Source organism: Tachyglossus aculeatus, chromosome Y4 (assembly GCF_015852505.1).
Source record: "Tachyglossus aculeatus isolate mTacAcu1 chromosome Y4, mTacAcu1.pri, whole genome shotgun sequence".
NCBI classification, from domain to species: domain Eukaryota; kingdom Metazoa; phylum Chordata; class Mammalia; order Monotremata; family Tachyglossidae; genus Tachyglossus; species Tachyglossus aculeatus.
This window is the reverse complement of record NC_052096.1, coordinates 4217272-4243564: the sequence shown is the minus strand read 5'-3', so window position 1 is coordinate 4243564 and position 26293 is coordinate 4217272. Positions and strand designations below refer to the sequence as shown.

Here is a 26293-nt window from a genome sequence, read left to right as displayed (position 1 = left end):
GCTTCCCCCTGTGAGATTTCAGGCTCCTCGAGGGCAGGGGTTTTGTGTCTCCTAACTCCGCGCGTACTTGTAAATACTAATTGGTAACTGAATGGGACGACTGCTAATCAGCTGCCACCCCATCCCTTGTAATTCCTCTGCTAACTCTGCTTCTGTTCTCACAGTGCTCCATCTCTTTCTGCCCCCAGCTTCTGCTCCCCCCGTCCCCGGTGCCCCCGGCCCCCCCAGAGCCCCCCGGCTGGGCTCACCCCGACTTCCCTCTCCCCTCCCCGCCCAGGAAGGTGGTGGCCCCCATGCTCTCCCGCCACGGCAAACTCTGGTCCAACTTCTGGGGGGCCCTGAGCCCCGAGGAGTACTACGCCCGTTCCGAGGACTACGTGGAGCTGGTGCAGAGGAAGCGGGTGTAAGTGAAGGCAGCGGGGCTCAATGGAAAGGGCTTTGGAGTCACAGGGGTCACGGGTTCAAATCCCGGCTCCGCCTGTTGTCAGCTGTGTGACTTCGGGCGAGTCACTTCTCCGGGCCTCAGTGACCTAATAATAATAATAATGGCATTTATTAAGCGCTTACTATGTGCGGAGCACTGTTCTAAGCGCTGGGGAATTTACAAGGTGATCAGGTCGGCCCCTGTGGGGCTCACAGTCTTCATCCCCATTTTACAGATGAGGTGACTGAGGCCCAGAGAAGTTACGTGGCTTGGCCAAAGTCACACAGCTGACGAGTGGTGGAGCTGGGATTTGAACCCATGACCCATGAACCCATGACCTCTGATTCCAAAGCGCAGGCTCTTTCCACTGAGCCACGCTGCTTGCCTCATCTGGAAAATGGGGATGAAGGCTGTGAGCCCCCCCGTGGGCTTGTAACCTCCCCAGCGCTTAGAACAGTGCTTTGCACATAGTAAGCGCTTAGTAAATGCTATTTGGAAAGAGCTTTGGAGTGATAGAGGTCACGGGTTCAAATCCCGGCTCCGCCAGTTGTCAACTGTGTGACTTTGGGCAAGTCACTTAACTTCTCTGTGCCTGTTACCTCATCTGTGAAATGGGGATGAAGGCTGTGAGCCCCCTGTGGGCTTGTAACCTCCCCAGCGCTTAGAACAGTGCTTTGCACATCGTAAGCGCTTAATAAATGCTATTTGGAAAGAGCTTTGGAGTCATAGAGGTCACGGGTTCAAATCCTGGCTCCGCCAATTGTCAACTGTGTGACTTTGGGCAAGTCACTTAACTTCTCTGGGCCTCAGTTACCTCATCTGTAAAATGGGGATTGACTGTGAGCCCCCCGTGGGCTTGTAACCTCCCCAGCGCTTAGAACAGTGCTTTGCACATCGGAAGCGCTTAATGAATGCTATTTGGAAAGAGCTTTGGAGTCATAGAGGTCACAGGTTCAAATCCCGGCTCCACCAGTTGTCAACTGTGTGACTTTGGGCAAGTCACTTAACTTCTCCGGGCCTCAGTTACCTGTAAAATGGGGATGAAGGCTGTGAGCCCCCCGTGGGCTTGTAACCTCCCCAGCGCTTAGAACAGTGCTTTGCACATAGTAAGCGCTTAGTAAATGCTATTTGGAAAGAGCTTTGGAGTCATAGAGGTCACGGGTTCAAATCCCGGCTCCGCCAGCTGTCAGCTGTGTGACTTTGGGCAAGTCACTTAACTTCTCCGGGCCTCAGTTACCTGTAAAATGGGGATGAAGGCTGTGAGCCCCCCGTGGGTTTGTAACCTCCCCAGCGCTTAGAACAGTGCTTTGCACATAGTAAGCGCTTAATAAATGCTATTATTATTATTATCAAGTATCCCGGTTCCTGCGTGCAGAAGCCCTTGCAGGAGGTGAGGGAAGTGGGGACCGGAGGTGGGGTGGGGGGCCCTGTCGGCCTGCGGGAGGGGAGGATCCGGGTGTGCGTTTGTAGCGTGGAGGCAGGGGGAGGCCCGTTTGACCCCCCGGTTTCGGGTCCCCCCGTCCCCAGGGGCGTGTGGAACGTGCCTTACGTGGCCCAGGCCTACCTGGTGCTGGGGGAGACGCTGCGGTCGGAGCTGCCCCAGCGGGGGGTTTTCACCCTCGAGGACACCGACCCCGACATGTCCTTCTGCAAGAGCCTGCGTGACAAGGTGAGGTGGCGGGCCGGGGGCCCCGGATCCCTGGGGCCCCGGGGCCCAGGCTGACTCTACCCCACCAATCCCAGGGCATCTTCCTCCACCTCAGTAACCAGGAGGAGTTCGGGCGGCTGGTCTCCACGGCCCGCTACGACACGGAGCACCTGCACCCCGACCTCTGGCAGATCTTCGACAACCCCCTGGTGAGAGGCGCAGCGCGGACCCCTGCCTTACACTAATAATAATAATGATGATGGTGTTTGTCAAGCGCTTACTATGTGCGGAGCACTGTTCTAAGCGCTGGGGGGGGATACAAGGTGATCAAGTTGTCCCACGTGGGGCTCACAGTCTTAATCCCCATTTGACAGATGAGGGGCTCAGAGAAGTGAAGCGACTTGCCCAAGGTCGCACAGCAGACATGTGGTGGAGTCGGGATTCGAACCCGTGACCTCGGACTCCAAAGCCTCTTTCCACTGAGCCACGGGGGCAGGGGGTTGGAGGGGAAAGGGCTGGGGGCCGCTTCCTGAATCTCCCTCCCCACAGGACTGGCGAGAGAAATACATCCACCCCAACTACAGCCTGGCCCTGGAGGGTGAGGGCGTGGAGCAGGTGAGACCTCCCATCCGTCTATTTATTTATTTATCTTACTTGTACCTATCTATTCTATTTATTTTATTTTCTTAGTATGTTCGGTTTTGTTCTCTGTCCCCCTTCTAGACTGTGAGCCCGCTGTTGGGTAGGGACCGTCTCTCTATGTTGCCAACTTGGACTTCCAAGCGCATAGTACAGCGCTCTGCACACAGTAAGCGCTCAATAAATCATCATCATCATCATCATCAATCGTATTTATTCAGCGCTTACTATGTGCAGAGCACTGTACTAAGCTCTTGGGAAGTACAAATTGGCAACATAGAGAGACAGCCCCTACCCAACAGTGGGCTCACAGTCTAAAAGGGGGAGACAGAGAACAAAACCAAACATACTAACAAAATAAAATAAATAGAATAGATATGTACAAGTAAAATAAATAGAGTAATAAATCTGTACAAACACATATACATATATACAGGTGCTGTGGGGAAGGGAAGGAGGTAAGATGGGGGGGATGGAGAGGGGGACAAGGGGGAGAGGAAGGAAGGGGCTCAGTCTGGGAAGGCCTCCATCAATCAGTGGCATTTATTGAGCGCGACTATGTGCTGAGCACTGTACTAAGCGCTCGGGATAGTCCAATACAACAGACTTAGCAGGCACCTTCCCGCCACCTCCCCACTTCCCTCTCAGACCCCGGGGGTGGGGGGGATCCCGAGCCCCTCGCCGTCTCTGCCACTTCCTGTCCCTCTGCTTTTCCCAGCCCTGTCCAGACGTGTACTGGTTTCCAGTCCTGTCAGACCAGATGTGTGACGAGCTGGTGGAGGAGATGGAGAACTTTGGCCAGTGGTCCGGGGGTCGCCACGAGGTCAGGAGCAGGAGGGCGGCATGGTGGGGGTGGAAGGATCCCCCTTGGGGGGACGGGAGGGGAGAATGGGGGGCGGAGGGGACGGGGGGTGACCTAAGGTAAGATTGGAGCTGGACTGCGAGCCCGTTGTTGAGTAGGGACCGTCTCTCTATGTTGCCAACTTGTACTTCCCAAGCGCTCAGTACAGTGCTCTGCACACAGTAAGCGCTCAATAAATACGATTGAACGCATGAATAATCCTCCTCCTGCCCTCTCCGCGGGGTCTGGACCAGAGCTAGTCCTCTGCCCATTTGTAAATTTTAATAATCATAATAATGATAAATGGTAGCTCGGACCCCTGGGTGACAATAATATTTTGATATTAATAATATTATTATGATTTTAATAATCATCAGAATAATAAATGGTACTTGCTTAGTGCTTACTTTGTGCCAAGCGCTGTTCTGAGCGCTGGGGTAGATAAAAGTTCATCAGGTTGGAGACAGCTCCTTCCTAGAGCAGAGACTTCATGGGGGCAGGGAACACGTCTGCCGATCCCGTCTGCCATGTGCTTAGTCCAGAGCTCTGCACGCAGTAAGTGCTCCGTACTTATTGGAGGGATACTAAATTGAGGGAGAGGAGACTTTAAAAAAAAAATATGGCGTTTGTTATGCTTATTTTAGACTGTGAGCCCACTGTTGGGTAGGGACCGTCTCTATATGTTGCCAACTTGGACTTCCCAAGCGCTCAGTACAGTGCTGTGCACCTAGTAAGCGCTCAATAAATACGACTGAATGCATGAATAATCCTCCTCCTGCCCTCTCCGCGGGGTCTGGACCAGAGCTAGTCCTCTGGCCATTTGTAAATTTTAATAATCATAATAATGATAAATGGTAGCTCGGACCCCTGGGTGACAATAATATTTTGATATTAATAATATTATTATGATTTTAATAATCATCATCATAATAAATGGTACTTGCTTAGTGCTTACTTTGTGCCAAGCGCTGTTCTACTTAGGGAAGCAGCGTGGCTCAGTGGAAAGAGCATGGGCTTTGGAGTCAGTCATGGGTTCGAATCCCAGCTCCACCACATGTCTGCTGTGTGACCTTGGGCAAGTCACTTAACTTCTTGGAGCCTCAGTTACCTCATCTGTAAAATGGGGATTAAGACTGTGAGCCCCATGTGGGACAACCTGATCACCTTGTATTCCCCCCCAGCGCTTAGAACAGTGCTTTGCACGTAGTAAGCGGTTAACAAATGCCATTATTATTATTATTATTATTATTCTGAGCGCTGGGGTAGATAAAAGTTCATCAGGTTGGAGACAGCTCCTTCCTAGAGCGGAGACTTCATGGGGGCAGGGAACACGTCTACCGATCCCGTCTGCCATGTGCTTAGTCCAGAGCTCTGCACGCAGTAAGTGCTCCGTACTTATTGGAGGGATACTAAATTGAGGGAGAGGAGACTTTAAAAAAAAATATATGGCGTTTGTTAAGTGCTTATTTTAGACTGTGAGCCCACTGTTGGGTAGGGACTGTCTCTATATGTTGCCAACTTGTACTTCCCAAGCGCTTAGTACAGTGCTCTGCACACAGTAAGCGCTCAATAAATACGATTGATTGATTGATTTTGTGCCAGGCATCGTACTAAACACTGGGGTAGATCCAAGATCATCAGATTGGACGCACTGCATGTCCCATGGAGCCTTAGTTCCCTCATCTGTAAAATGGGGATTAAGGGAGAGGGAAGTGACTTGCCCAGAGTCGCACAGCAGGCTAGCGGCAGAGCCGGCGTTAGAATTCAGTCTGCACACTTCATTCCTCTAATGCCAGCCTATTTACTGCACCTCGATCTCGTCTCTCTTGCCATTGATCCCTTGCCCACATTCATCCATTCAATCGTATTTATTGAGCGCTTACTGTGTGCAGAGCACTGTACTAACTCCCCCTTCAATCAATCAATCAATCGTATTTATTGAGTGCTTACCATGTGCAGAGCACTGTCCTAACTCCCCCCTTCAATCAATCAATCAATCGTATTTATTGAGTGCTTACTGTGTGCAGAGCACTGTACTAAGCGCTTGGGAAGTCCAAGTTGGCAACATATAGAGACGGTCCCTACCCAACATTGGGCTCACAGTCTAAAAGGGGGAGACAGAGAACAAAACCAAACATACTAACAAAATAAAAGAAATAGAATAGATATGTACAAGTAAAATAAGTAGAGTAATAAATATGTACAAACATATATACATATATACAGGTGCTGTGGGGAAGGGAAGGAGGTAAGATGGGGGGGATGGACGGGGGACGGGGGGCAGAGGAAGGAAGGGGGAGAGGAAACAGACCACCCCTCTCCCCTACCTTCAGAGCTTTATTGAAATTACATCTCCACCAAAAAACCTTCCCCAATTAAGCCCTTTTTTTCCCTCTCTCGTCTTTCTGTGTCACCCTGTGTACTTGAATCGGTACCGTTTAAGTACTTGATAGTCACCCCAATCAATCGTATTTATTGAGCGCTGACTGTGTGCAGAGCACTGTACCAAGCGCTTGGGAAGTCCAAGTTGGCAACATCTAGAGACAGTCCCTACCCAACAGTGGGCTCACAGTCTAAAAGGGGACCCCACCCTTCGCTCCATGGCACTTACGTACATAAGCGCTCAGTAGAGTGCTCGGCGCACAGTAAGTGCTCAATAAATACAACTGAATGAATGAGAACCCAGACTGTATCCACTAGCCCACGTCGCTCCTCAGGCCTCAGGGAAGACATCGCTAAGGCTTTCTCTGAGAGAATTAGGGGAGTGGACCCACGCCATGAGGTACATGACCCCCCCCCCCCACTGCCCAATCCCTACCAGCGGACCCCCAGCAGTCTCCAATTCCCACGAGCCCGTGGGACCACCGCTCCCGGAAGGCCGTGGGAGTTGCAGCCCCACCCCCGGGGCGGCGGATACCCTCCGGAGGGGTGCCTGACCCCGTGCCCCTCCCCGCCTTGCCCACCCCAGGACAGGCGGCTGGCGGGCGGCTACGAGAACGTGCCCACGGTGGACATCCACATGAACCAGGTGGGCTACGAGAAGGAGTGGTTGAAAGTGCTGTCCGAATACATCGCCCCGATGACCGAGAGCCTCTTCCCGGGCTACCACACCAAGGTAGGGGGCAGCCAACGGGTTGGGGGGGGTGGGAGAAGTCTCTCCTTGCGGGGTACCCACCGTCCCCGCCGTCTCTCAGGCCCGGGCGGTGATGAACTTCGTGGTCCGCTATCGGCCGGACGAGCAGCCGTCCCTGCGGCCCCACCACGACTCTTCCACCTTCACCGTCAACATCGCGCTCAACAGCAAAGGCCGCGATTACGAGGTCAGTGCCCGCCGGGGGTCCGGCCGGTGGGGAGGGGGGGGGTCTCGGTGCCCCCCACCGACCGCCTCCCCGTCTCCCGCCTCCCAGGGTGGGGGCTGCCGCTTCCTGCGCTACGACTGCCGCGTGGCCGCCCCCCGCAAAGGCTGGAGCCTCCTGCATCCGGGCCGGCTGACCCACTACCATGAGGGGCTGCCCACCACCCGGGGCACCCGCTACATCATGGTCTCCTTCGTCGACCCCTGACCCCTCCCCTCCACCCGCCCCGGCCTCGGATGCCGCCGCCGCCGCTGCCATGCCTTCCCCGGAGGACGGGGAGAGGGGCCGGGCGAGGCCCCGTCTGGCCTCGGCCCGGGGACCCAAGGCGAGGATGGAGGGGAGCGGGAGGACATCACCGCCTGTGGCCCCCTCCCCTCTCAGGTTAACCCTGGGGGCCTGCAGTCCGGCCCCCAGGGAGGGGGCTCGGGGGTGGTCCTTGTAGTAAATTATTGAAGTGTGCCCCTCTCCCCCACCTCCTGGCTATCAATAAAGAACCATTTGTAAGTGGGTCTTTTCTGGCCGGGGGGGGATCCGACAGGTGCTGCAGCCTTGAGGGAAGCAGCGCGGCTCGGTGGAAAGAGCCCGGGCTTTGGAGTCAGAGGTCATGGGGTCAAATCCCGGCTCCGCCACTTGTCAGCTGCGTGACTTTGGGCCATCATCATCATCAATCGTATTTATTGAGCGCTTACTGTGTGCAGAGCACTGTGCTAAGCGCTTGGGAAGTACAAATTGGCAACATTATAGAGACAGTCCCTACCCAATCAATGAGTTGTGGACGTGCTCCTCCCCTGCCTAGGCCCAGAGGGCTGGCTGCCCTCCAGGAGCCACCCCTCCTGGACAGACTCAGGCCCGGAGCAGGAAATAGAAAATTTCCGACACTAACTTTACCGGGAGGCCGTTGGCTTTCGGGCGGGAGGCGGCTCCGCCTCAGGCCGGCCCGGCCCGGCACCAGTCGTGGGCGTTGAGGAAGAGCCGGAGCCACGGCGACTCCGCCAGGGAGTCCAGGGCCGGGGGCCGCCAGGCCCACTGCCACAGCCGCACGGCCCGCTCCGGGTGAGGCATGAGGGCCAGGTGGCGGCCGTCGGGGGAGCAGACGCCCGCCACGCCTCCCGGGGAGCCGTTGGGGTTCAGCGGGTAGCGCTCCGTGGGGACCCCCGCGTCGTCGGCGTAGCGGAGGGGGGCCAGGCCGGACGCCACCAGTCGATCGCGCAGTTCGGGTGAGCGGAAGCGCATGTAGCCTGCCGGGGGAGAGGGAGGACCGTCATGGCGGGGTGAGGCTGGGCCTCCTCACCGCCCCCCGTTCCGGGATCAGCTGCTCTTTCCTGGGGACCACCCCCACCCCATGTCCAACCTGATTAAAAATACTAATTTTAGACCGTGAGCCCACTGTTGGGTAGGGACTGTCTCTACAGGTTGCCAACTTGGACTTCCCAAGCGCTTAGTCCAGTGCTGTGCACACAGTCAGCGCTCAATAAATACGATTGATTGATTAATAGTATTTGTTAAGCGCTTACTCTGTGCCAAGCACTGTTCTAAGCCCGGCTCCGCCACATGTCTGCTGTGTGACCTTGGGCAAGTCACTTAACTTCTCTGAGCCTCAGTTACCTCATCTGTAAATGGGGATTGACAGGGAGCCCCACGTGGGACAACCTGATCACGTTATATCCCCCCAGCACTTAGAACAGTGCTTTGCACATAGTAAGCGCTTAACAAATGCCATCATTATTATTATTATTATTCTAAGCGCTGGGGTAGATCCAAGGTTATCAGGGGGTCCCACGTGGGGCTCACAGTCTTCGTCCCCATTTTACAGATGAGGTAACTGAGGCCCAGAGAAGTAAAGGGACTTGCCCAGAGTCACACAGCTAATAATAATAATGATGGCATTTATTAAGCGCTTACTATGTGCAAAGCACTGTTCTAAGCGCTGGGGAGGTTACAAGGTGATCAGGTTGTCCCATGAGGGGCTCACAGTCTTAATCCCCATTTTACAGATGAGGTAACTGAGGCTCAGAGAAGGGAAGTGACTTGCCCAAAGTCACACAGCTGACAGCTGGCGAAGTCGGGATTTGAACCCCTGGCCTCTGACTCCAAAGCCCGGGCTCTTTCCAATGAGCCATGCTGCTTCCCCGATTAACTTGTATCTTCCCCAGTGCTTAGAGCAGTGCTTGGCGCACACGGCATGGCTTAGTGGATAGAGAACGGGCCTGGGAGTAAGGAGGACCTGGGTTCTAATCCCCGCTCCGCCACGTGTCTGCTGTGACCTTGGCACCTTCTCTTCTTGATTCCCTCATCTGGGAGTCTCATGTGGGTCCAAACTGATTAACCTGGATTTACCCCAGCACTTCGAACAGTGCTTGGTACACAGTGAGCGCTTAACAAACACCATAATCATTATTATTAGCCCCATCATCAATCATCGATCGTATTTATTGGGCGCTTACTGTGTGCAGAGCACTGTACTAAGCGCTTGGGAAGTCCAAGTTGGCAACATATACAAGTTGGCAACATATCACTGTACTAAGCGCTTGGGAAGTCCAAGTTGGCAACATATAGAGACAGTCCCTACCCAACAGTGGGCTCACAGTCTAAAAGGGGACAGGCACACAGTAAGCGCTTAATAAATACGACTGAATGAAGGAACGACTGACTGCACACAGTAAGTGCTCAATAAATACGATCGAATGAATGAATGAATGAATGAATGAACAGGGACTGTGTCCAACCTGATTAACCTGCATCTACCCTACTGCTTAGAAGAGTGCTGGGCCCATAGTTAAGCGACAGCGTAATTATTATTACCATTCCTGCTATTATTATATTATAACCGTTATTACTGTTGCCTTAATTATTCTTCTTACCTTCACCGTGGGCAACCCAGACGGGCAGCACGGCCCCCGCCAGCCCCTTCAGCATGAGAGCGGGCCCGGGCTCCACACGTAGGCTGACCCACCGGGACTCGAAACGTCCGGACCGATTGGGCTGCAGGTGGAGGCCGGGCCGGGCAATGGGGTCTTCCTCCTCCTCCTCCTCCTCCGTCTTGGTCTCTGCCTCCTCTTCCTCCTCCTCCTCCCGGGCCCTTTTCTTGGGAGGATCGGCCCCCACCCACCCGAGCAGGGCCATCAGCTGGCAGCCGTTACAGACGCCCAGGCTGAAGGTGTCCGGCCGCCGGCGGAATCTGGACAGCTCCCTCCGGGCCCGGGGGTTAAAGGTGGCGGACGCGGCCCAGCCTGGAGAAGAGGGATGTCGGGGGGCGTCAACCAGGCAGGAAGCACTCCCCAGCCCACCCTGGCTGACCCCCCATCTTTGCCCTTCCATCTGGTTGTCCCTCTTCCTGCCCTATCCGCCCCAGCCGACACCAAGGGCCGGGGGCTGTTGGGGAGACGGGGGCGGAACGGGATGGGGCGATCATCATCATCATCGATCGTATTTATTGAGCGCTTACTATGTGCAGAGCACTGTACTAAGCGCTTGGGAAGTACAAATTGGCAACACAGAGAGACAGTCCCTACCCAACAGTGGGCTCACGATCTATCGGGCCTGCCTGAGCAGTTGCCCCAGTGCTTAGTACAGTGCCCGGCATATAATAAGCACTTAACAAATACCCTTTTCTAAAAAGAAAGCACTTGGAAGAGGGCAATACAACGTGTCTTGTTGTGTGTCTCCCCCTTCTAGACTGTGAGCCCGTTGTTGGGTAGGGACCGTCTCTAAATGTTGCTGACTTGTACAGGGACCATCTCTAAATGTTGCCGACTTGTACTTCCCAAGCGCTTAGCCCAGTGCTCTGCACATGGTAAGCGCTCAATAAATACGGTTGAATGAATGAATGAATGGGGTGACTTCTGGGCAATACAACGTGTTTTGTTGTCTGTCTCCCCCCTTCTAGACTGTGAGCCTGTTGTTGGGTAGGGACCGTCTCTAAATGTTGCCGACTTGTACTTCCCAAGTGCTTAGCCCAGTGCTCTGCACACGGTAAGCGCTCAATAAATACGACTGAATGAATGAATGGGGTGACTTTTGGGCAATACAACGTGTTTTGTTCTCTGTCTCCCCCTTCTAGACTGCGAGCCCGTTGTTGGGTAGGGACCGTCTCTAAATGTTGCCGACTTGGTACTTCCCAAGCGCTTAGCCCAGTGCTCTGCACACGGTAAGCGCTCAATAAATACGACTGAATGAATGAATGGGGTGACTTTTGGGCAATACAACGTGTTTTGTTCTCTGTCTCCCCCTTCTAGACTGCGAGCCCGCTGTTGGGTAGGGACCGTCTCTAAATGTTGCCGACTTGTACTTCCCAAGTGCTTAGCACACGGTAAGCGCTCAATACGATTCAATGAATGAATGGGGTGACTTCTGGGCCCCAGCGGGATGAGGGGGGGAGGAGGCGATGCTCACCCTTGGCCGAGCCCAGGACATCGGCGTAGCTGAAGCCGCCCACGAAGGCCACGCCCCGGAACGTGTCCAAGCCGATGGTCCCCACGCACAGGTCCTGCATCGTCACGTCCCACACCTGGGAGGAAGCAGGACCCCCAAGGGACAGACCCCCTAAGTGAGCGTCCGGTGGCCGGCGAGCCCCTCGCCCCCGGCCGCAGCCCACGGGACGGTTGGCTGACGTGTTTAGGGCCTTAGACGACGGGTCTCCCACACCCCTCGGCAAACGTTCGCAGCTCCTGGGGGCCGGCGGGGAGACGGCCCACGTCGGCCGACCACGGGCCCGGGGGCACCGAAGGAGGTGGCCTCGGGAGAGGCAGTGTGGCCTAGTGCATACAGCCCGGGCCTGGAAATCAGAAGGACCTGGTCTCTAATCGCAGCTCCGCCTCTTGTCTGCTGGGTGACCTTGGGCAAGTCACTTCACTGGGCCTCAGTGACCTCATCTATACAATGGGGGCAAAGACTGCGAGCCCGACGCGGGACAGGGACTGTGTCCAACGTGATCAGCCTGTATCTACCCCAGCGCTTAGGACAGTGCTTGACCCGTAGTAAGCCCTTAACAAGTATTATCATCATCATCAGAGTCGAACGGGAGCAGAAACCAAGACGGCGGGGTTGAAAAGCAGACAAGGTGAGGGGAAGGGACAGGGTAGCTAGGTGGGAGGCTGATGACGCTGATAATGACAATAAAAATGAAAACAGTAATAATAGTACTTCTTCAGTGTTGACTATATATGTATATATGTTTGTACATATTTCTCACTCTATTTTTTTATTTTATTTGTACATATCTATTCTATTTATTTTATTTTGTTAGTATGTTTGGTTTTGTTCTCTGTCTCCCCCTTTTAGACTGTGAGCCCACTGTCGGGTAGGGACTGTCTCTATTTGTTGCCAATTTGTACTTCCCAAGCGCTTAGTACAGTGCTCTGCACATAGTAAGCGCTCAATAAATACGATTGATGATGATGATGATGATGATGACTATGGGTCAAGCATTGTCATTTATCATCATCGTCATCACGAGCACTGTGCTGAACGCTGTGGTAAATACACGATAATCAAGTCGGACCCAGTCCTTATCCCACACGGAGTTCACAGTCTCGGTGGGGCAGAGAATCAATCAATCGTATTTACTGAGCGCTTACTGTGTGCAGAGCACTGTACTAAGCCTTGGGAAGTCCAAGTTGGCAACATATAGAGACGGTCCCTACCCAACAGCGGGCTCACAGTCTAGAAGGGGGAGACAGAGAAGATATTAAGAAAATAAAATAAATAGAATAGATGTGACTGTGACTGTCATAGACTGTGAGCCCACTGTTGGGTAGGGACTGTCTCTATATGTTGCCAATTTGTCCTTCCCAAGCGCTTTAGTCCAGTGCTCTGCACACAGTAAGCGCTCAATAAATACGATTGACGATGATATGTACAAGTAGAATAAATAAGAGGGCTCTCATACCCACTTGGATGAGGAAACTGAGGCTCAGAGCAGTGACTCGCCCAAGTTCACACGGGAGACGAGTGGCAGAGGGGGGCAGGTGCAGGGTGAGGGAGAAAGGGGCAGGGAGGGGACGTTATTCTGACTCCCCAAAACGGCCTGCGGATGTTTCCCGGTTTTTGCCCACAGTGAAAGCGAATGGCACCGGGGCTGGGAGGAAGCTAGCAGAGGGACTGGAGGTGGGGGGGGAGTCAGGGCTGCAAGCCAGGAAGGCTTCCTGGAGGGGGGTTTCAGGGCAGAGTCTTGGGCAGGACATTAAAAGACATCATCATCATCATCATCAATCGTATTTATTGAGCGCTTACTATGTGCAGAGCACTGTACTAAGCGCTTGGGAAGTACAAATCGGCAACATATAGAGACAGTCCCTACCCAACAGTGGGCTCACAGTCTAAAAGGGCATGACATGACATTTATCGCTCTATTGTACTCTCCCAAGCGCTTAGTACAGTGCTCTAGACTGTGAGCCCACTGTTGGGTAGGGACTGTCTCTATATGTTGCCGACTTGTACTTCCCAAGCGCTTAGTCCAGTGCTCTGCACACAGTAAGCGCTCAATACGACGGATGATGACGATGCTGCTCTACGCCCTGAAAGCGACTGGATGAATGAATAAACGAAGGTGAGAAGACAAGAGGGAACAGCCTGGAAGCCCGGAGTCGTGAGCGGAATTTCCCGCGGGATTCCGGGAAGGGGTCCCCCCCCGGCTCACCTCAAACCCGGCCATGTGGAAGGCGCTGGCCATCTCGCGGTCTCCGTTGCTTCCTTCCTCCCTCAGGACGGCGACTCGGGGGACGGGGCTCCCTGGCCGAAGGACGGGGAGGGGAGGCGTTTCTGGCCACGGGCCCGGTCTCTCCGGGGGCCCCCCGTCCCCGGCCGCCCTCCCCGTCTTACCGGGCTGGGGGGGCAGCGGGATGGGGCCGTCCCCGGGGGGCAGGGTGTACCGGGGTCCGGCCCGCTCCTTCAGGCCTTCCTCCTCCTCCTCCACGCAGCCCGGCTCGGCCTGCAGCCGCTCCAGCCGGAAGCTGGTCTCCTCCCACAGCGCCCGCAGCCACCCCACGGCCTCCTCCACCAGTGACTCTCCGTTCACTGACACGCACACCTGCCAGGGTTAGTAACAACAACTGTCTCTATATGTTGCCAATTTGTACTTCCCAAGCGCTTAGTACAGTGCTCTGCACATAGTAAGCGCTCAATAAATACGATTGATGATGATGATGATGAATGATAACTGCGGTGTTCGTTAAGCGCCGGGCACTGTACTAAGCGCCGGGGTGGGGACGAGAGGAGCAGCGTGGCTCGGTGGAAGAAGCCCGGGCTCGGGAGTCGGAGGTCACGGGTTCTAATCCCGGCTCCGCCACTCTTTGGGCAAGTCGCTTCACTTCTCTGAGCCCCAGTTCCCTCATCTGTCAAATGGGGATGAAGACTGTGAGCCCCACGTGGGACAACCTCACTCTGTCTCCCCCTTTTAGACTGTGAGCCCACTGTTGGGTAGGGACTGTCTCTATATGTTGCCAACTTGGACTTCCCAAGCGCTTAGTACAGTGCTCTGCACACAGTAAGCGCTCAATAAATACGATTGGATTGATTTATTCTATTTATTTTATTTTGTTAGTATGTTTGGTTTTGTTCTCTGTCTCCCCCTTTTAGACTGTGAGCCCACAGTTGGGTAGGGACTGTCTCTATGTGTTGCCAACTTGTACTTCCCAAGCGCTTAGTACAGTGCTCTGCACACAGTAAGCGCTCAATAAATACGATTGGATCGATTGATTCTATTTATTCTATTTATTTAATTTTGTTAGTATGTTTGGTTTTGTTCTCTGTCTCCCCCTTTTAGACTGTGAGCCCACTGTTGGGTAGGGACTGTCTCTATATGTTGCCAACTTGGACTTCCCAAGCGCTTAGTACAGTGCTCTGCACACAGTAAGCGCTCAATAAATACGATTGATGATGATGATGATGATCACCTTGTATCCCCCCATCATCATCAATCACCAATCGTATTTATTGAGCGCTTACTATGTGCAGAGCGCTGTACTAAGTGCTTAGAACAGTGCTTGAGCCCCAGTTCCCTCATCTGTCAAATGGGGATGAAGACTGTGAGCCCCACGTGGGACAACCCAATCACCTTGTATCCCCCCAGTGCTTAGAACAGTGCTTGGCACATAGTAAGCGCTTAACAAATGCTGTCATTATTATTATTATTCTCTGTGGCTCAGTTTTCTCATCTGCAAAATGGGGATTAAGACTGCGAGCCCCAGGTGGGACAACCTTGATGACTTTGTATTCCCCCCAGCACTTAGAACAGTGCTTGGCGCACGGTAAGCGCGTAACAAATACCAACATTATTCCCCCCGTCACTTAGAACAGTGCTTGGCACACGGTAAGTGCTTAACAAATACCAACATTATTCCCCCCATCACTTAGAACAGTGCTTGGCACACGGTAAGCGCGTAACAAATACCAACATTATTCCCCCCGTCACTTAGAACAGTGCTTGGCACACGGTAAGTGCTTAACAAATACCAACATTATTCCCCCCATCACTTAGAACAGTGCTTGGCACACGGTAAGCGCTTAACAAATACCAACATTATTCCCCCCATCACTTAGAACAGTGCTTGGCACACGGTAAGCGCTTAACAAATACCAACATTATTCCCCCATCACTTAGAACAGTGCTTGGCGCACGGTAAGCGCTTAACAAATACCAACATTATTCCCCCCATCACTTAGAGCAGTGCTTGGCACACGGTAAGCACTTAACAAATACCAACATTATTCCCCCCATCACTTAGAGCAGTGCTTGGCACATGGTAAGCACTTAACAAATACCAACATTATTCCCCCCATCACTTAGAACAGTGCTTGGCGCACGGTAAGCGCTTAACAAATACCAACATTATTCCCCCCATCACTTAGAACAGTGCTTGGCGCACGGTAAGCGCTTAACAAATACCAACATTATTCCCCCCATCACTTAGAGCAGTGCTTGGCACACGGTAAGCACTTAACAAATACCAACATTATTCCCCCCATCACTTAGAGCAGTGCTTGGCACACGGTAAGCACTTAACAAATACCAACATTATTCCCCCCATCACTTAGAGCAGTGCTTGGCGCACGGTAAGCGCTTAACAAATACCAACATTATTCCCCCCATCACTTAGAACAGTGCATGGCGCACGGTAAGCGCTTAACAAATACCAACGTTATTCCCCTCCATCACTTAGAACAGTGCTTGGCGCACGGTAAGCGCTTAACAAATACCAACATTATTCCCCCCATCACTTAGAACAGTGCTTGGCACACGGTAAGCGCTTAACAAATACCAACATTATTCCCCTCCATCACTTAGAACAGTGCATGGCACACGGTAAGCGCTTAACAAATACCAACATTATTCCCCCCATCACTTAGAACAGTGCTTGGCGCACGGTAAGCGCTTAACAAATACCAACATTATTATTATTATTATTACAAGGAAATCGGGTTGGACACAGTCCCTGGCCCGCATGGGACTCACAGTCTTAGTCCCCACTTTACAGATGAGGGCACTGAGGCCCAGATTAGTGAAGTGACTTGCCTAAGGACACACAGCAGACAAGCTGGGGAGGTGAGATTATAATAATAATACTAATGATAATAATAACTGTCGTATTTGTTAAGCACTTACTCTGTGCCGGACACCGTACTAAGCAATCAATCAATCAATCAATCGTATTTATTGAGCGCTTACTATGTGCAGAGCACTGTACTAAGCGCTTGGGAAGTACAAATTGGCAACACATAGAGACAGTCCCTACCCAACAGTGGGCTCACACTCTAAAAGGGGGAGGCAGAGAACAAAGCCAAACATACCAAAAAAATAAAATAAATAGGATAGAAATGTACAAGTAAAATAAATAAATAAATAAATAAATAGAGTAGTAAATATGTACAACCATATATACATATATATATATACATATATATATACATATATATATATATATATACATTTGACAGATGAGGGAACTGGGGCTCACTGTGGGGAAGGGAAGGAGGTAAGATGGGGGGATGGAGAGGGGGACGAGGGGGAGAGGAAGGAAGGAAGTGGGGAGAGACAAGCACTGGGGTAGATACGAGCTAATCGGGTTAGACAAGGTCCCTGTCCCCCATGAGGCTCACGGTCTTCGTCCCCCTTTTAAATGATGAAATGAAATAACTGAGGCCCGGAGAAATGAAGTGACTTGCTCAAGGTCACGCAGCAGACAGGCGGTGGAGCCGGGATTAGAACTTGTGACTGATACCCCGGCCCAGGCTCTATCCACCATAACCGAGGTCTTTTCTTGGGGTCGGCAGCCGTCCTGGGGCCGGGGATGGCCGCCCGCCCGCCTTCCGTCCCCCGCCAGGCTCACTCACCACAGATCGGGGCCCCAGGGGCCCCGTGCGGCCCAGCCGCAGGCAGGTCAGCCCCGCGTCCTCGTAGCTCTTCTGGACCTTGGCCGCGGCCTCGCCACCCTCGCCCACCTCCAGGACTAGCCCCGGCTCCTCGGCGAACAGCACGGCCAGCGCTGCGGGGAAGACGGGATGTCAAAGGAGGAAGCAGAAAAGCAGGGTGGCTCAGTGGAAAGAGCCCGGGCTTTGGAGTCGGAGGTCATCATCATCATCATCAATCGGATTTATTGAGCGCTTACTATGTGCAGAACACTGCACTAAGCGCTTGGGAAGTACAAGCTGGCAACATAGAGAGACAGTCCCTACCCAACAGTGGGCTCACAGTCTAAAAGGGGGAGACAGAGAGCAAAACCAGACATACTAACAAAATAAAATAAATAAATAGGGTAATGAATATGTATAAACATCATCACCAATCGTATTTATTGAGCGCTTACTATGTGCAGAGCACCGTACTAAGCGCTTGGGAAGTACAAATTGGCAACATATGGAGACAGTCCCTACCCAAAAGTGGGCTCACAGTCTAAAAGGGGGAGACAGAGGACAAAACCAAACATACTAACAAAATAAAATAAATAGAATAGATAGGTACAAATAAAATAAATAAATAGAGTAAAAAATAGGTACAAACATATATACATATATACAGGTGCTGTGGGGAAGGGAAGGAGGTAAGATGGGGGGATGGAGGGGGGGACGAGGGGGAGAGGAAGGAAGGGGCTCAGTCTGGGAAGGCCTCCTGGAGGAGGTGAGCTCTCAGCAGGGCCTTGAAGGGAGGAAGAGGGCTAGCTTGGCGGATGGGCAGAGGGAGGACCTCAAGGATTCAGTGAACCTCCAAGTCCTTTTGGAGGACAAATTCCAATTTTTTTCAGGAGCGATGAAGGATTCATTATGCTGATGTTCAGGACTGATTTTCTGTCTACTGCAGATGGTCCGTTTCCGCTGAGCTGGAAGCTCATGGGTTCGAATCCCAGCTCCGCCACATGTCTGCTGTGTGAGCTGGGGCAGGTCACTTCACTTCTCTGAGCTTCAGTGACCTCATCCGGAAAATGGGGATCAAGACGGTGAGCCCCCCGTGGGACAACCTGATTACCTCGTAACCTCCCCAGCGCTTAGACCAGTGCTTTGCACATAGTAAGCGCTTAATGAATCCCATTAAGGAAAAAAAAAAAGGAGGAGGGGAAGTGAGGGAGAGAGCGGGCACGGGGGGAAGGGGAGGGGGCGGGAGCCGGACTCACGGTCAGCTCCGGGGGTGGCGGCGATGTCCACCTCGAGGCCGCAGTTGCCGGCGAAGGCCATCTCCAAGAGGCAGGTGACCAGGCCGCCATCACTGACGTCGTGGCCGGCGCTGAGGAGTCCGTCTGTGCCGGGGGGTGACGCGGTGGTGGTGAGGGGCTGGGAGGGGGGTTCGGCACCCTCAGGCCCGTGACCCCGGCCCCCGCCCGGCCCCACTGACCGGCGAGCAGCTCCTGAGTGACGCTGAAGGCGCGGACCAGGCTGGCGGGGTCATCCAGGTCCGGCGCCGAATCCCCCAGCTGGGAGAAGGTCTGAGCCAGGGCGCTGCCGCCCAGGCGGTGCCGCCCCGGGTTCAGAGGGACGAACAGGAGGCAGCCTGCGGGATCCGGGGGTGGGTTTGAGGATGGGTCCCGCAGGCTTGGCCTCCCACCCTGGGACTACAGCCCCCAGCGTGCTCTGTGGGCCCCAGGTCCCTGAGGAGGAGCCGTCCCGGAATCAATGCCGGGAGACCCCAGGGAGAGGCGGCTTACCTTGCCCTCCGGGGTTCTTGAGGTCAGGGGTCACGGTGGCTGTGATGTCGGGGCAGACGGCATAAGCAGAGATCACCAGGGAGCCTGGGGGGAAAGGGGGTAGTCAGGAGCGTCCGCCACGGGTCCCCAAGCCCACCTAACGCCATCTGATTCCAATCAATCAATCAATCGCATTTATTGAGCGCTTACTATGTGCAGAGCACTGTTCTAAGCGCTTGGGAAGTACAAATTGGCAACACATAGAGACAGTCCCTACCCAACAGTGGGCTCACAGTCTAAAAGGGGGAGACAGAGAACAGAACCAAACATACCAACAAAATAAAATAAATAGGATAGAAATGTACAAGTAAAATAAATAAATAGAGTAATAAATACGTACAACCATATATACATATATACAGGTGCTGTGGGGAAGGGAAGGAGGTAAGATGGGGGGATGGAGAGGGGGACGAGGGGGAGAGGAAGGAAGGGGCTCAGTCTGGGAAGGCCTCCTGGAGGAGGTGAGCTCTCAGCAGGGCCTTGAAGGGAGGAAGAGAGCTAGCTTGGCGGAGGGGCAGAAGGAGGGCATTCCAGGCCCGGGGGATGACATGGGCCGGGGGTCGACGGCGGGACAGGCGAGAACGAGGTACAGTGAGGAGATTAGCGGTAGAGGAGCGGAGGTTGCGGGCTGGGCAGTAGAAGGAGAGAAGGGAGGTGAGGTAGGAGGGGGCGAGGTGATGGACAGCCTTGAAGCCCAGGGTGAGGAGTTTCTGCCTGATGCGCAGATTGATTGGTAGCCACCGGAGATTTTTGAGGAGGGGAGTAATATGCCCAGAGCGTTTCTGGACAAAGATAATCCGGGCAGCAGCATGAAGTATGGATTGAAGTGGAGAGAGACACGAGGATGGGAGATCAGAGAGAAGGCTGGTGCAGTAGTCCAGACGGGACAGGATGAGAGCTCCTCATCCTCATTCCAAAGCCCGGGCTCTTTTCCACTGAGCTACGCTGCTTCGTAGGCCACCCTCATCACCTTGTAACCTCGCCAGCGCTTAGAACAGTGCTTTGCACATAGTTAAGCGCTTAATAAATGCCATCATTATTATTATTATTATTCTTATCTCTGCCCCCAATGGGCGCCCGCTGCCCTCCACAACCCTCCGGCTCACCAGGGGCACGCACTGTGTCTGCGCCCACACGGGCGGCCATGCTGAGAGAGTCTTTGCCGCCGTCCACCGCCACCCCCAGCGCCTTCAGCACCGCCACCATGGCCCCGCAGGCGTCCACCAGGGCAGCCCCCTCCCCGGGCAGCTTGGCCGCCCACATCCAGTTCGCGCTGCACTTCACATCCTGTGGAGGAGAGACTCGGTGTCCCCTCGCAGGGCCCGCACCCAGAATCCGGATCTCCCCAGGGGCTCGGGACATGGGCAGCACGGGGCGTGGGGGTAGTGGGACTCACCCGCAGGTCGGTGACCCTGGCGAACACCAGATTAGTCAGGGCTTCGGTCACCGCGAGGCGGGCGGCAGCCCGGGGGTCCAGTAGGCCCTTGACCGGCTGCTCCCCGAGCGCCGTGGCCGCGCCCACCAACTCCCCGTGGCTCAGGGCCACCACGGCCACGTCCGCCAGCGGGGTGTGGAGGGGGCCGACGCACTGCTGCTGGGCTACCAGGCCGCCCACGGAGCGGTCCACCTGATGGGCAGAGCGGAGGAGAGGGAGGCGGCAGACGGTGAGGTCGCTTCTGGGGGGAGGTGGGGTAAGGGTTGGTCCCGGGCGGAGGCGAGGTTTCGGTGGGGGACTGGTCACTCATTCATTCATTCCATCGTATTTATTGAGCGCTTACTGTGTGCAGAGCACTGGACTAAGCGCTTGGGAAGGACAAGTCGGTAATCTATAGAGACGGTCCCTACCCCACAACGGGCTCACAGTCTAGAAGGGGGAGACAGACAACAAAACATGGAGACGGGTGTCAAAATCGTCAGAACAAAGAGAATCAAAGCTCTATGCAGTTTCGGGGAGAGGAGGGATCTGAGGGAACCGGTCCCGGGCAGAGATAGGGTCAGAAGGCCAAGGCGGGGGCTGGGGACGCTGGGGTTGGTCCTAGGTGGAGACGGGGTTCATCATCAATCGTATTTATTGAGCGCTTACTATGTGCAGAGCATGAGGTTGGAGGGGAAAGGGTGGCAGTGGGGCCGGGGCAGGGGGTGGTACCTTGTTGGTGAGATATCGCTTGCTGGCCACAGCCGGGAGCCTCAGCACCCGGTCCAGGGCCTGGCGCACGGTCAGTGACGGCGGCAGGCTCAGGGCGGTCAGCCGAGGGGGCATCCGGGTCAGGGGGAATTCCTGAAATGCCCCCACCGGGAGGAGGAGAAGAAGGAGGGTCAGGGCCGGTCCGGGGGAGACATCTCAGCTGTCCCGCCCCCGGCTCCCTCCAGCTGCCCCTTCCCAGTGCCCCCGGCCCTCTCCAGCTGCCCCTTCCCAGTGCACCCGGCCCCCTCCAGCTGCCCCTTCCCAGTGCCCCCGGTACCTTGCAGGGCATCTTGCCCAGCACCCAGTCCAGCTCCAGGTCCACGGGGGTCGGGAGAGGGTGGTCATCCCCTTGGCCATCACAGGGCACCGCCCGATCGTCCACCAGAACCACCTGCCTCAGAGACACGGAGAGACCAAGCAAGGTCATCGGGGGAGACGGGAACGTCTCCTCAGTCTCTCCCCACAGCTCCTCTCCTCCGATCAGTTTTTTTTTTAAATGGCATTTGTTAAGCACTTACGACGTGCCAGGCACCGTACTAAGCACTGGGGTAGATACAAGTTCATCAGGCTGGACTCAGGCCCCTGTGGGGCTCGCAATCTCAATCCCCATTTTACAGATGAGGGAACTGAGGCCAAGAGAAGTGAAATGACTTGCCCCCGGTCTCCCAGCGGACGGAGCTGGGATTAGAATCCGACTCCCGACTCCGGATCCACGATCCTTCTTAATCAACGAATGGTATTTATTGAGCACTTACTGTGCGCAGATACGACACATTCGGTAGACACGTTCCCTACCCATGACGACCATCCAGTCGAAGGGACAACCCTCAGACATACGTGTCCATATCTAATTTATTTCTATTCATGTCGGTCTCCCCCTCTAGACTGTAAACTGACTGTGGGCAGGGAATGCGTCTGTTTAGCGTTCTAGTGTCCTCTTCCAAGAGCTTAGTACAGTGCTCTGCACACAGTAAGTAATAATAATAATAATGTCCTCTTCCAAGAGCTTAGTACAGTGCTCTGCACACAGTAAGTAATAATAATAATAATGTCCTCTTCCAAGAGCTTAGTACAGTGCTCTGCACACAGTAATAATAATAATAATAATGATGGTATTTGTTAAGTGCTTACTATGTGCAAAGCACTGTTCTAAGCGCTGGGGAGGTTACAAGGTGATCAGGTTGTCCCACGGGGGGCTCACAGTTTCAATCCCCATTTTACAGACGAGGTAACTGGGGCAAAGAGAAGTTAAGTGAGTTGCCCAAAGTCACACAGCTGACCGTTGGCAGAGCTAGACTGTGAGCCCACTGTTGGGTAGGGACCGTCTCTATATGTTGCCAATTTGTACTTCCCAAGCGCTTAGTACAGTGCTCTGCACGTAGTAAGCGCTCAAGAAATACGATTGATGATGACCTCTGACTCCAAAGCTCTTTCCACTGAGCCACGCTGCTGCTTCTTCTTATTGAGTAAGTGCTCAATAAATACAACTGAATGAACTGAATGAATGACCCAACCCACGCTACCGACCCCGGCCCTACGTCCCACTGAGCCCTACCCCTGGGGGAAGGGGAGACCCCCCAACCGGCGCCGCGCTCACCCGCCCGTCGCCGGTGATGGAGCCCACGAAGCAGGCAGGGCAGCGCTCGCGGGCGCACACGCGGGTGAGGAAGCTCTTCCGGGTGGGCCGCAGCAGCAGGGCGTTGGATTCCTGGTACTCGGCTCCCCAGATCTCCAGGGCGCTCAGCGTCGGGTCGCCCAGCTGCGGGGGGACAACGGGACAGACGGGGCGGGGAATGACGGGATGGACGACCCGGCGCCACCGGGTCGTCTCCCAGGGAGAGTGGGGGGCCCGGTCACCTCGGGGGTCACCTCGGCCCAGCCCCCAGTGCGGTGAGGCGCCGTGCCGGGCATCGCACGCTGACCTGAAAGCGGCTGGTGTAGATGACGGCTCCGGCTGGGTCGCTCAGTTCCTTCAACACGTTCCCTGGTCGGCCGGCGGAGAAGGGACACACACATGGACACAAACGGGGACACGTAATGGACACCCGGACCACCGCAGGGGTCAGACCAAGTCCCCGAACCGTCCTCAGTGCTGAACCCCCCTCCGCTTTTTTTTTTATTTTTAAAGTACTACTTATCCCCCCCGCTTTACCTCCTTCCCCTCCCCACAGCACCTGTATATATGTCTCTATATGTTGCCAATTTGTACTTCCCAAGCGCTTAGTACAGTGCTCTACGCATAGTAAGCTCTCAATAAATACGATTGATGATATATTTATGTATTTATTGCTCTATTTATTTGTACATATCTATTCTATTTTATTTTATCAATATGTTTTGTTCTCTGTCTCCCCCTTCTAGACTGTGAGCCCACTGTTGAGTAGGGACCGTCTCCATACGTTACCAACTTGGACTTCCCAAGCGCTTAGTACAGTGCTCTGCACACAGTAAGCGCTCAATAAATACAACTGATTGAGTGAATACTAAGTGCCAGGCACTGGGGTAAAGACAAGATCATCAGGTTGAACACAGTCCCTGTCCCACAATGGCATCCTGGTCTAAATCAGAGGGAGGAGGATTTCCATGAGCCCGTTGTTGGGTAGGGACCGTCTCTATATGTTGCCAACTTGTACTTCCCAAGCGCTTAGTACAGTGCTCTGCACACAGCGCTCAATAAATACGACTGAATGAATGAATCCCCATTTTACAGATTTTTTTTCATTTAATGGCATTTGTTAAGCGCTTACTACCTGCCAGGCACTGCTCTTTGTGCTGGGATAGATAAGTTATCATGTTGGGCAGAGTCCCTTTCCCTCATGGGCGGCTCATTCTTAATTCCCATTTTACAGGTGAGAGAACTGAGGCCCAGAGAAGTGGAGTGACTTGCCCAAGGTCACACGGCAGGCACATTGGCAGAGCTGCGACCGGAACCCAGGTCTTCTGACTCTCACACTCGGGCTCTTTCCATGAGACCACTTCTGTTTCCCTAACCCAAACCCCTAACAGTCTCCTCCCCGCAGACCCAAATAATAATAATAATAATGGCATTTATTAAGCGCTTACTATGTGCAAAGCACTGTTCTAAGCACTGGGGAGGTTACAGGGTGATCAGGTTGTCCCACGGGGGGCTCACAATCTTAATCCCCATTTTACAGATGAGAGAACTGAGGCCCAGAGAAGTGGAGTGACTTGCCCAAGGTCCGGTCCCAAATGAGACCGGAACCCAGGTCTCCTGACTCCCACGCTCGGGCTCTTTCCGTGAGACCACTTCTGCTTCCCTAACCCAAACCCCTAACAGTCCCCTCCCGCTGACCCAAATAAAATAATAATAATAATAATGACGGCAATTATTAAGCGCTTACTGTGTGCAAAGCACGGTTCTGAGTGCTGGGGAGGTTACAGGGTGATCAGGTTGTCCCATGTGGGGGCTCATAATCTTAATCCCCATTTTACAGATGAGGCCCAGCGAAGTTGGGTGACTTGGGGCAGCTGACACTTGGCGGAGCCGGGATTTGAACCCATGACCTCTGACTCCAAAGCCCGGCCTCTTGTCCACCGAGCCACGCTGGTCCGCGCTGGACGTCTCCCCCGCCCCCTCACCGGTCTGCCGGTCCCCCAAAGTGCCGAGGGGAGGGCGGGGGGACCAGCCCCCCGTCCCCCGCCGCGCCGCGGCCCCTCTCACCGTTGCCGCCGGCACCCTGATCGTGCAGGCTGCAGATGGGGTTCCCGTCGGGGGCCTCCACGCAGGCCCGGATCACCCGGTTCATCTTCTGCTCCATCTCGGGGTCTCCCCGCTGCACCGCCCCGAAGTCCAGCTCGCTCGCGCTGTCGCCCTGGACCTGCCGGGGGGGGCCGGGCCTTCAGCGTCCCCAGGGGTCCCCCGGTCCCAGCTCCCCGGCCCCCCGAAACTCACCTGGATGGAGGAGGCCGCTCCACCCCCAACTCCGATCCTGTAGACGGGTCCCCCCACCTTCACCACCTCCATCCCTGAAGGGGTCACGGGGGCGGGGGAAAGAAAAGAGAGAGGGTCAGGGGACCTCCCGATTGCGGAACCTCCTCAAGGGCGGGCTATTTTTCTCGGTGGAAGTTCATCAAATATATATTGGACTTCCCAAGTTCTTGGCAGAAGAGAGAAGCAGCTATAGGATGCTAATCTTGTCGACCCTTCTCTTGGCTGGCAAATTCTTATCATCATATTTATTACTCTATTTATTTATTTATTTATTTTACTTGTACATTTCTATCCTACTTATTTTATTTTGTTGGTATGTTTGGTTCTGTTCTCTGTCTCCCCCTTTTAGACTGTGAGCCCACTGTTGGGTAGGGACTGTCTCTATGTGATGCCAATTTGTACTTCCCCAGCGCTTAGTACAGTGCTCTGCACATAGTAAGCACTCAAAAAATACGATTGATTGATTGATTGATCATCATCATCAATCGTATTTATTGAGCGCTTACTATGTGCAGAGCACTGTCCTAAGCGCTTGGGAAGTACAAATTGGCAACATATAAAATTTAATTCCCTTAGATCCCTGTGTTTAGTTCTGCTGCCACTTGTCTCTTTTAAATAATACTAATAATGGCATTTATTAAGCTCTTACTATGTGCAAAGCGCTGTTCTAGGCGCTGGGGAGGTTGCAAGGTGATCAGCTTGTCCCACGGGGGGCTCACGGTCTTCATCCCCATTTTACAGGTGAGGGAACTGAGGCCCAGAGCAGTGAAGTGACTTGCCCAAAGTCACCCAGCTGACAATTGGCGGAGCCGGGATTCGAACCCATGGCCGCTGACTCCAAAGCCCGGGCTCTTTCCACTGAGCCACGCTGCTTCTCAAGGAGTAAACTGTGCTAAATCCCAGTGAAGCCATCTTGAGATGTTCAGGTAAAGTCTTAGACGAGACTAAGGCGACATCTTAGAAGTCGAGAAGCAGCGTGGCTCAGTGGAAAGAGGCCGGGCTTGGGAGTCAGAGGTCATGGGTTCTAATCCCGGCTCGGCCACTTGTCAGCTGTGCGGCTTTGGGCAAGTCACTTCTC

At 54.0% G+C, this 26293-nt stretch overlaps 2 protein-coding genes across 2 annotated transcripts in view; one reads left to right on the top strand and one right to left on the bottom strand.

The window, feature by feature from the left end:
- Positions 1–7412, top strand: part of PLOD3 (procollagen-lysine,2-oxoglutarate 5-dioxygenase 3) — a 29118-nt gene extending 21706 nt beyond the window's left edge. Inside the window, exons 12-19 of the mRNA XM_038768923.1 lie at positions 278–403; positions 1952–2093; positions 2168–2281; positions 2622–2687; positions 3430–3534; positions 6521–6667; positions 6747–6872; positions 6960–7412. Of these exons, the coding sequence (XP_038624851.1) occupies positions 278–403; positions 1952–2093; positions 2168–2281; positions 2622–2687; positions 3430–3534; positions 6521–6667; positions 6747–6872; positions 6960–7115 (982 nt within the window). The 3' untranslated portion in view covers positions 7116–7412. The remainder of the gene's footprint in view (positions 1–277; positions 404–1951; positions 2094–2167; positions 2282–2621; positions 2688–3429; positions 3535–6520; positions 6668–6746; positions 6873–6959) is intronic.
- A 202-nt stretch (positions 7413–7614) lies between these two features.
- Positions 7615–26293, bottom strand: part of PFAS (phosphoribosylformylglycinamidine synthase) — a 36497-nt gene continuing 17818 nt past the window's right edge. The window contains 17 exon segments of the mRNA XM_038768956.1: positions 7615–8146; positions 9770–10138; positions 11301–11415; positions 13546–13637; positions 13728–13935; positions 17238–17389; positions 18512–18634; positions 18730–18885; positions 19040–19123; positions 20185–20365; positions 20475–20705; positions 21225–21356; positions 21541–21654; positions 22861–23022; positions 23186–23247; positions 24946–25102; positions 25177–25250. Of these exon segments, the coding sequence (XP_038624884.1) occupies positions 7836–8146; positions 9770–10138; positions 11301–11415; positions 13546–13637; positions 13728–13935; positions 17238–17389; positions 18512–18634; positions 18730–18885; positions 19040–19123; positions 20185–20365; positions 20475–20705; positions 21225–21356; positions 21541–21654; positions 22861–23022; positions 23186–23247; positions 24946–25102; positions 25177–25250 (2723 nt within the window). The 3' untranslated portion in view covers positions 7615–7835.